General features: G+C 38.0%; 1 protein-coding gene across 2 annotated transcripts in view; it reads left to right on the forward strand.

Annotated features, from left to right (window-relative positions):
- The window catches only part of tesk1b (testis associated actin remodelling kinase 1b), a 34,580-nt gene extending 24,342 nt beyond the window's left edge, over positions 1–10,238 (forward strand). Inside the window, exons 6-10 of one of the 2 annotated variants that reach the window (XM_062993357.1) lie at positions 1,448–1,538; positions 1,681–1,764; positions 5,133–5,219; positions 5,533–5,641; positions 8,240–10,238. In XM_062993357.1, coding sequence (XP_062849427.1) covers positions 1,448–1,538; positions 1,681–1,764; positions 5,133–5,219; positions 5,533–5,641; positions 8,240–9,390 — 1,522 coding nt within the window. In that variant the 3' untranslated portion in view covers positions 9,391–10,238. The remainder of the gene's footprint in view (positions 1–1,447; positions 1,539–1,680; positions 1,765–5,132; positions 5,220–5,532; positions 5,642–8,239) is intronic. The other variant, XM_062993358.1, reaches the window with a different exon arrangement.
- Positions 10,239–10,865: the final 627 nt, after the last annotated feature.

The raw sequence follows: 10,865 nt of genomic DNA on the forward strand, positions 1-10,865 counted from the left end.
AGCCCTTACATCTCAAACTCATCTATTCGAGTCCCAGTTCTGCTACCGGCAGGCTGGGCGCCTACACAAACAATGATTGGCTTGTTCGTAGGGAGGGTGCCGGAGGAGATTCCTCATGACTGATGCAGTTACATCTTCTGGATGAATGATGATGAGTATAATGGGACCACGGTGTGACTCTCCGTGCACAAAACTGATCCACATATGAACTCGCCTTTAGCTCCTTACAATCAATGTGTCAGTACACAAGAAAGAAAAAGCTTTCACTGCACTTTGCCATCTTGAAAGCGTTTTTTGTTCGTTTTCACATGTGTAATATTCACAGCAGGAAACAGTGTTTTGTGCATGTTTTTATGGTCTTATATGTGTGCTTTCAGTCTTGTATTATTGAGAAATTTGAGAATTGGTTTTGTATTATCTTTAGTGATTTTTTTAAAATGTTTTTAGCCATATGTAGTCTTTGTCCATCACTGTTGTACTGTGTCCTGGCATTCAGCCAGGATATGTTTTATAATGATAGGTGTCTGGCAGTCCTCTCATGGTGTGGGTTCTTCCTTCGTATTAAATGCTGGTGCGTCAGTCACGATTTTCATCTTGTGATGCAGCTCAAAATAACAGGCTTTGGGCTATTAACTGAAAGGTTGAGAGTTCGAATCCCAGCTCTGCCATGCAGCCACTGTTGGGCCCTTGAGCAAGGCCCTTAACCCTCTCTGCTCCAGGGGCACCATACAATGGCTGGGATATGCGAAGAAAGAAAAAGAATTTCGTTGTATTGTACATCTGTATATGTATATATGACAAACAAAGGCATTCTGTTCTATTCATTCTATTCTATTCTAACATATGTTTTACACTGATGGGTGTCTGGCAGTCTAATTTCCCTTGTAAATTCTGCTGACCCCGGCCTGTTGTACAACAGCTGTCTGGCTGAAGAAGCACATGCCTGCTCCAATGCATCTGCATCCAATATCAATCACGTTAGACTGTTCAGCAGTGGCGGACCAGTCTATGCTTTGACTCTTTGTGTCAGCACCTTAACTAGGCAGTAGGAATAACGGTTGCTGTGCCACGTCCCTAACCTGGCTGGGAACACCACTCAGATGGAAATTCAGGTCTTTATGATTGTGGACTAGTCTGTTAAACTGCTGGTGGAACAGTGGAACACTGCACCATACATCAGGGATGCTCTGTTGCAACCATCTTCATCCTACTGACACCATTACATTGTGAGTTTAGTGAATATTGTAAACGGATAGAGTGCCAATTCTGCACATTTTAATTTGCATTACTACTAAAATCATTGATAAGATCTGCACATTGAAAGAATACCAGCACACCCTTGTGATTGTATTCTTGCAGTCATCAGAGCACACCTTGCACCGGTAATAACTTACCCTAGTTATTCAGCTTTATAAATGTGTTGTTTTGTTTGCTTTCATTTTCTTAGTGATGGCACACAGAAGCAGCCTTTATCCATCGTGGGTTCTCCATACTGGATGGCTCCTGAAGTGCTGAGAGGAGAGCAGTATGATGAGAAGGTGGGATTAATCTTACATGAAACCCAACTGATTTTGTGAACACATTAAATTTTTATGACTAAGTCAGAAGTTACACTTTGTCCATACATCTGTCATTTTGTCTGTGTAGATTTTAGCAAACTATTGTTGTTTTTTTGGTTAGGTGGATGTTTTTGCCTATGGCATTGTCCTCTGTGAAATCATTGGTCGGATCCAGGCAGATCCAGACTTCCTGCCACGCACAGAGGTATGTCAAATCTCCCTTCTTACCTTTGTTAAAGACACAGGGGGGATTTCTCACAACTGCTGCAATTATGACCTTGTCTGTGGTCCCAGTCTTCTAAATCAACTTGGACTTAAGATAAATACAGTGGCAGTTTAAAGCAGCAAATTCATCATCTGCGTGTGCAGATGTAGGAAAACTATGCAGAATTCCCCACATGCAGTGCCTAGAGTGATGTGCAATAGTAATGCAAATAGTATTTAGTAACTACTTTAAATAAAATTCAAATAAGTAACTAACAGATGTAGTTTAACATCAAAATTCCGAATTATTAAAATGTTATTCATTATTTTAGTACCTGGTTTGAATTAGTGAACAGCCCTTAAAATAATCATTGCAAACCCGCGTCAGTGTTAGCAATTTCAGAGCTAATTATCCCCCATCTGAGTGGTTGTAGGGGATCAATTAATCATAAAGCTGTTTCTTGAGGATTCAAATACTTAGTGGTGTACAGAAAACCCAAAAAATTTACTGTATTTGAAAAAAGTGTTTTCAGAAGGGCTTCAGCATAGAGTTGTGGAAAGTCATAAATTAAATGTTTCAGAAAAATTCTTGGACTATCGCTTTGAGTAAAGTTTAGAGGAATTACACAAGAAGCTGTACACAATGCTGGCCCGTATGACAGGATGGCAGGAAGGAAGCCTCTTCTGAACTGCAGTACTGAGTATCAGTTGCACCATTTGAAAATGTGAAAGTTTAAAAAACGTTATTTGAATGAGTTTTGATTACAAAGCTTAAAGTAAATCTTATTTAATAGATTGGACATACCCGGTGTTTCTGCCACATTAGGTGTGCCCGATCTTAATAATTAGGAGGGGTATTCACATACATACTTACGGCCATAATATGTGGCACTAGGGTTGCATTTATAGCATTCAGCAGACACTTTTTTCCAAAGTTCAAATACCAAAGACTGATAAAAACAATTAAGCATTTGAAGGTTAAGGGCCTTGCTCACTGGCTCAACAGTGGCAACTTCACAGTCATGAGGCTTAAACCAGCCATCTACCGACTGCTTGGCCAATACCTACCTGAGCTACCACTGCCCTGTTTTTGTGTTAGCATGTGTAAATGTGTATGTACGTACAAGGCTGGATTGGGGACTCATGAGGAGGTTCATTGTCTTAAAGGGTACAAGTCTCTCATGCATGTTTGACATTTTTAAGATGCATTTTAAGACACATCTGTTGCATAATGTATGTGTATAGTCTCAACACTTAAATGGCTCTTTATCTGATTTTAAGGGTATCTGATAGAATTGAGTGCTACTTCAAGCAATATGCTTAGTTTTATTTGTGAAGCATGAAAACCTTGACCGCTAACTCAGTACTGGGATCAATGACAACTGTGTTTGTGTGTTTGTGTGTTTGTGTGTTTGTGTGTTTGTGTGTTTGTGTGTTTGTGTGTGTAGTCAGTTTAAGCAGTAAGTTATTTGTATTTACTATCTAGTTGTTGGCCATGCACTTACTTGGTTGCAGTTAACTGTTGGTGTGTGTAACACTGCCCCCTGTTGATAGTTTCCCCACACAAGTTGTACTCATCTGGTTAATAGTATTTTGACAGGGTATGTATTGTCAGTCATATCTGACGTATGTGTAAGATTCAGTAGTGAACCTTGACTCTTGAATATTTGCACTTTACACTCCTTCCTCGTGGACATTGTGCTTTAAATAAATGACTCTTAAAAAACCCCATAAGTTCAATATTTGATAACTTTTTTTTTTTTTCAAAAACAGTAAATCACACCACCTAAATACAAATAAAAGAAAGCTTACATTAGCTTGTGTTATGCAAAATGGGAGTTTATATCCTTGTGTTGTCACTAAATTAGGAATACACATATAATATCAGAGACTACATAACGGATACAAAGCACCCACATAAACCTTTCCTGCCATAATTGTAACTCACGAGAGTAAACACGGAGTTAAAAGATAGATAGATAGATATCCTTGTGTTGTTCTTATAGGAATATTAAAAAACAAAAAGTAAGATAAAAAGATAAAAATCACCTATGTTAAAAAAAAGAAAAGTAAAGTCTGCAACCACATGCTTTTGATAACTAAAGATCTTTCAAATAAAATCTCTGTGTGGAAATTTTGGTATTCAAGGCAACTAGCGATATTAAATGCAATAAATGTCAGGTAAATAAAAGTTTAAAAATTACAAAGATACGACTGGTGTTTTAGCTGACCAACTTGATTGTATTTTGTAAATAAAATCTCATTTTAAGTTTGATTCCTGGGATGGGGCAAAATAAAAGTCAAACGTTTACAGAATAATGAAGTTACACTATTTTAAAACATTCCACAATAAGCTGGTGAATTGTTAACAAGTGAGGAAATCATGACTGGGTATAAAAAGAGGATCCACCAAAGGCTTTTTACACCAAAGGTTTTTACAAGCAAACGGGTCATGAATCAGCACTGACAATTTCTCTTGTTTCCTTCAGCTCAATCAGTTCAAAAAGAACATTTCTCAATGCAAGATAGCAGGTCATTTGTCTTTCACCATCTAATGTATTTATTACTGTGAAAAGATCCAATAAATCTCAGTCAGTGTAGGGCAAGACAGAAACCACTGTTGAATGTGTGTGACCTTTGAACCCTCAGCCAGCATTACATGAGAAAAGATTATGGTACTGAGCAAAACATAGCCACGTTGTCGCGACAACGGTTTTCACGAGTACTCCCAAGACTGTAATCAAGAAATGCAATTGAAACTCTTATTAGGCGAAGTTGTACATCAGTTCTATGCAGAAAGGGTGCATAGTTCTCTGGGCTCAAGCTTATTTCAAAAAGACTGAATGACCGTTCAAGCATACGACTTGGTCAGATGGGTCCATGATCAAATTTGTTTTCTGGTAAAATTCCTCAGTGCCTAAGACTAAAAGTACCATCCTTAATGGTAATCAGCTAAAGGTGCAAATGCTAACATCTGTCTTAGTATGGAGATGCAAAAGTAATGATCTGAAAACAATATGGGTAGCAAAACAGGAAGGGGGCAGTTACTTCTTTTCTAATAAGCTGTATGTAAAAGACAACCAATGTTAATTTTGCTTAATGCTTGGCCGGAGTAAATCTCAGCAACAAACTTTATCCACGTTCAAGACCCCACACTTTATTTTAAAGCAGAGTAAGTTGATGAAGTGAAAATACACGTAGCAGTGTCACAGGTTATTCTTACTTTTTTCATGATGTGTGTTTAAAATACCAGCTTTAAGCTCATTAGAAAGTTAGAAAGAATGTATGGACTTAAATTTAGGTTTTTAAAAACACATACTGTGAACAATTCAGCTGCTTATGTGTGTGGCTGGTTTTCTCTGTGTGCAGGATTTTGGACTGGATGTTGTTGCATTTCAGCAGCTGGCAGAAGACTGTCCCCCAGCTTTTTTCAACCTAGCAGTTACATGCTGTGGTGTATGTCTCTTTCTCTCACTATCTCACACACACACACTCTCAAATGCTTCATTAAGGCTGTCACAAAAAACTGACACAAGGGTGAAATACCTGGGTGGAACATGGTGCCTATCACTATATTAACTATATAACTAAACATTCTGCCTGCACTTTATTTATAGTGCTACCGCCATTCAGTTGATATAGTTGTATAGTGTAATAGTAGTTTGTATCCAAATTATGTAACTTTATCCATAGAAATCTTAAATATTTACCTTTAAAATGTTCCATGGGGGAGAGGGACAATTGTATGATGCATCTGTGTGTCTCTTAGATGAAGGCAGAGAGTCGTCCTCCTTTCTCTCTAATAGTACCTGAGATGGAGAGAATATATGCCGAGCAGAAGATGGAGCTGGCAGTGCCCACTGAGGGTGAGTCAGCACGTATGTGTATGTTCTTCATTCTTCTCTAATGTTCTCAGCTTAAATAAAGCAGACATCTTTAGCAGTTCATTCGGAGGCCTGTATGTTTGCTTGCTAATGGCTATCATTGTTTAATTATCATCATATTAATTATCATAGTCACTGACTATCATTGTTTAATTTTCCAACTTCATACAAGTCTGAACAACTAGGAATCCCAAATAATATAATAGAAGTTTTCAACTCAAAACATTATAAAAAAGTAATAAAATTTCTCGCAAATACTGGACTAAACACAAACATCTGAAAACAGACAACATCAAAAATCTAACGAATTACCTTTCAGCCACCATTATTAATTTCATGTAGACATGGTGTTAAACCCCTCAGTCAACCAATCATTTACGAATATAAAACTGAGGACTTGCATACGAAGATAAATAAAACAAAAATGAAACAAGAAAGACTTGGAAAAATAAATAAATAAAAAACTTCAGTGTTCCTGCCATGAATGTAACCAATGTGTTAACATGGCGTTAATCAATAAAATAAACAAACAAATCATACAAGTCTGACCCGTGAAGTTACTGTATAACCATGAGTCTGAATGTGAGGTTATTATCTAAATCTCTAGCTAATTTTAGGAATCCCATTTATTCAGATTTTACTAATTTCTGGTTATTTATTTTATTTTATTTTTTTTCTGTCATGTAAAATATGAACAGTATCTCTACAAAATTTGTGCGATCAAATTCTAGGGGTTTACATGACCAAAACCATGGATGGATGGATGGATGGATGGATGGATGGATGGATGGATGGATGGATGGATGGATGGATGGATGGATGGATGGATGGATGGATGGATGGATGGATGGATGGATGGATGGATGGATGGATACGATAGATACGATAGATACGATAGATATGATAGATAGATATTTTATTGATCCTGAAGGAAATTAGAGAGTATATAGAGTAAATAAAGATCTACAAGAAGTCTCATTAAACAGGGAAATAATGTTTATTGATACATGCAAGCACTTGTGAGAACACAAGTTGACAATTTTTGGGGTTGAAATGAAGAACATGTACTTCTCTTGACAAATGTTCATGTACAATATTATTCAAGCCCCAGCCTCAGTACTTGATGAAACATCTTAACTGTCATGTGAAATTTTCACCAATTTTTATCATACAAAAGCTTCCAGTTCATTGAGGTTTGGTGGCTTTTGTGCTGTTACTGTTTTCTTTACATCCCACTGAATGTGGGATTTTAATCTGGAGTCTGAAAAGGCTGGAGGATCATTGATATTACAGGACTGATTCCTTAACCATGCTTTGGTAGACTTGAAAGTTTGCTTGGGATTATTGTCTTGCTGAAAAGTCAAAAATTCTGATCATGGTCACTGGGCAAAATAAGGATCAGATTAGTCTTCTGGGAAAATGACACAGACCCAGCACCAATGCTTCCTGCCAGTACTAATGCTTCATGGAAATGACCCACAAGTTACCATGACAATTAAAGTAACAAAAACAATAATCCCTCTATCTATCCATCCATCTTGCTGGAAAGTTATCCAGTTGTCCAATTATCACCAAGGTTCAGTTTCAGCACAGAAGGCAGAACATTCCTGCTCAAAATGCCGTAATATTTCTGTGAATCCATGATGCCAGTCATGCAGTCAAGATTACCAGTTTCTGCAGCAGAAAAAAAACATCCCCACATCATCACTGTCCCATCTCAGTGCTTGACCATGGGGATAAGTATTCTTCTGGTTATAAGCGTTGCCTTTTTTTTTTTTGCACCAGACAAACTCCTTTTTCCTCTCAGCTTTTGTAACAGCGGCTTAGTTTTCACAAGGGTTGTAACACACCTTGAACATTTGAATGTCTAGGTGGTGTTTATGTAACACATCACAGCTGAAGCAAATGAAGGGTGGTTATTGTGATTGTAATGGTTTACTCATTGTATAACCCAACTTTAGGTCTTACAGACTAGCAGTAGGTTTTAAGATCAGCAATATTATGTAGTATATTCTGTGACTGTAAAATACTACTTCGATCTTTTTTGTTAATTTTGCTGCATTATTCAACAGAAAAACTACTCTACTTCAACTAAAATTTAACGCAAAATCTAGCTCTGCACAGAAGTTTGGGCGGTTGAATATTTTTGATTGCAATTTTTTATTACATATTAAATGCAAGGCATTATGAATACAGTATAACAGTTCAAATGAACACTGGGAACACTTAACATTTTTTGTTTCGTTTTGTAAAAACGTTTGCTAACTAGATTAATTATTCACTCTCCCAGCGAGTTAAGATACAAATTTTTGACCAAAATGTAAAAAAATGTGCAGATATTTTCTGTTGGGTAACAAATCATAAAGGCTTGAACTGAACACAGTGGCCGGTGGTAGCTGTATGCATTTTGTTGGTTTAAAATGGGTTTTTAGAAGCACATTGTGTATGCTTAGATTGGCCATAAGCATAACAAGGTCAGTACACAAATTATTTAAAAACCATTTAACATTAAAACTAGCAATATTTTACAAGCACGTTTAGCACTGAGATGTACTCATGTTTAATTTTTCTTTGTTTTATCGTCTCTTTCAGACCCACTCTCCCCCAGTTCAGTGTCTCCGGCCCACAGAAGGTTGTCTTTGGACACCTGTTTGAATGATCGTGTGTCCCCTAATAAATCGGACGTGTTTACTCCAGTTCAGCTGACACCAGCACGCATTAACCCCTTTTCCCAGAGGCATGACCTGAATGGCGGCCGCATTAAACTGTTTGACACCCCCAGCAAGTCTGTTATCTCCCTTACCTTCACCCTGCCTCCGCCCTCTGATGCATGCAGCCCCACACACTGCGCAAATGCACTGTACCGTCGCCACAGACGCTGCCAGTCGCTGCCCTGCACGCCTGAGGATGTCCAGTCATTAAGGAGTAAATGTGGCACAAGAGTAAGAAATCAATATCCTAACAGGAAGACCGCACATGCTGTTGATCTACCAGACAGGGACAGTGACGCTGTCAGAGATGTATGTGCCAAGATTGAACATGAACATGTGTTCAGTGCTCACACACATGAAGAAAACCGACATATTAATGATCTGTCTGACACGAGCGCACAGTGTGAATCAGACTTCTCAAATACAGATTCCTCAGACGGGCTACATCAAGTGTTAAATGTACCAGAAGGGGAGGAGTGTGTGAAGGAGATCATAAAGAACTCAGTTTATGAAGAACTTAAAAAGGAGGACAGTAATGGGCACCAGACAGATTATAACGACCTTGCAGATGACTCTGGACTCCCAATGGATTTTGAGTTGATGTCTTTTGATCGTGAGGAGAGTGTTGACGAGGCTATGGACTGCATCAGCTCTCCTAACACATCAGATGACTCTGTTTCTGATTCACCCAAACATTTTACCAATGGCTGGACCCCACCTGTTTCCAATGGACCACCATTTCTAGGCCGGCTACCTGATTTTCACAACAACAACAGCCAGTCGACCTTGTCGAGACCTTTGAATTTGGCTGTAAATGGTCTCCGTGGTTCCGCTAGCCCAGTGAGCCCTCCAGAGCAGGATGAGGTTGTGGCATGTTCAGGCTGCTGCCTGGCAGGTTTTAGGCTTCCCTCTATGTGTTTGCGTGGGACACGGCGGAACCCATATAAGAACTTAAATAAGGATGCAGCCACAATGGGACTTCTTCAGAAAGCACAGCCTACATCACCCACGGCACCAAGCACACATGTGTAAAGGTGCCACTGCATGCTGTTTGATTTTTTGCTGTATGAGAAATGTCTTAAAGGAATAATTGCACAAAAAAACTAAAATATTATGAAAATTAAAGCAGATCAAAACTAACTAAAATCTTTTATAAAGCAGACTTAAAAGGATATGTTTTTCTGACTTACCCATCAAAAATTACTAAAATAAAAATAAAAACGTATTGACTATGACTATTATAACAGTGCTTGCCTTTTTGAATTTGCACTGCAGCTACAGAGCTAACATGGCTAACAATTAGGTGGAATAGTATTTTCCATTGCTTGTTAGTGATGTTTAATACTTCTAAAGCCAAAATAACTTTATGGCATTTTACTGTTATTTTAGACATTATTCATTATTCATGGTGTTGGCTGATGGGCTGATTGCGATTACAAAAATTAGTTTTTTGTGAAATTATAACTTTAAGACTGATGTTGCTAATTGCACAGAGAAAAGTGTTAATGTGCTGGGTGGGGATCAGCAGGGCATCCAGCTGCCACCTAAATGTATCTTGTGCCTGTTTGACAGTTCTGCTAGAGACTCTCTCAACAAATGATCTTTAACAAGAAATAATTATTATGGAAAGATTATATAAAGATGATGTTTTGATAGCACAGCTGAGCTGTTTCTATCAACTATATAATAAGGTGCTGTGCATTTATGTTACCGCCCATGCCTGTGTAAAAATGTAATGAGTAACTTATTATACTTTCTGTTTGGCCTTTATTGTCTTGACTTTATGACACTTAAGATGTCTATATAAATATTTTGTTTGCTATTTTGAATTAAGGTTGTAAAAGTTTGTCTGAATATTATTTTATTAAGGAAATTAAATCGCATTGAATGTAATTTGTTTATTGTTGGTTAATTCTGTCCACTAGAGGGAGCTATTGTATTCTCATTTTACACAAAGCGCTTTATAAGTAAGTCCGTTACAGTCGGTACAGTATTGCTACAACAATAAGGTGAAAGACTCACACACACACACACACACACACACACACACACTCCTGCTTTCTCACAAATTCCCTTCATCAATTAAAGTTTCTCTCTCTTACACACACACACACGCTCAAACACACACAGTTTCCCTGTATTACTGTAAGACTGTATAGTAGTTACAGTACATTATATATACACATACTAATCAGCCATAACATTAAAACCACCTTCTTGTTTCTACACACATTGTCCATTTTATCAGCTCCACTTACCATATAGAAGCACTTTGTAGTTCTACAATTACTGACTGTAGTCCATCTGTTTCTCTGCATACTTTTTAGCCCCCTTTCGTGCTGTTCTTCAATGGTCAGGACCACTACAGAGCAGGTATTATTTAGGTGGTGGATGATTCTCAGCACTGCAGTGACACTGACATGGTTGTGGTGTGTTAGTGTGTGTTGTGCTGGTATGAGTGGATCAGACACAGCAATGCTAATTGAGTTTTTAAACACCTCACTGTC

Source organism: Trichomycterus rosablanca, chromosome 4, assembly GCF_030014385.1.
Source record: "Trichomycterus rosablanca isolate fTriRos1 chromosome 4, fTriRos1.hap1, whole genome shotgun sequence".
Lineage (NCBI taxonomy): Eukaryota > Metazoa > Chordata > Actinopteri > Siluriformes > Trichomycteridae > Trichomycterus > Trichomycterus rosablanca.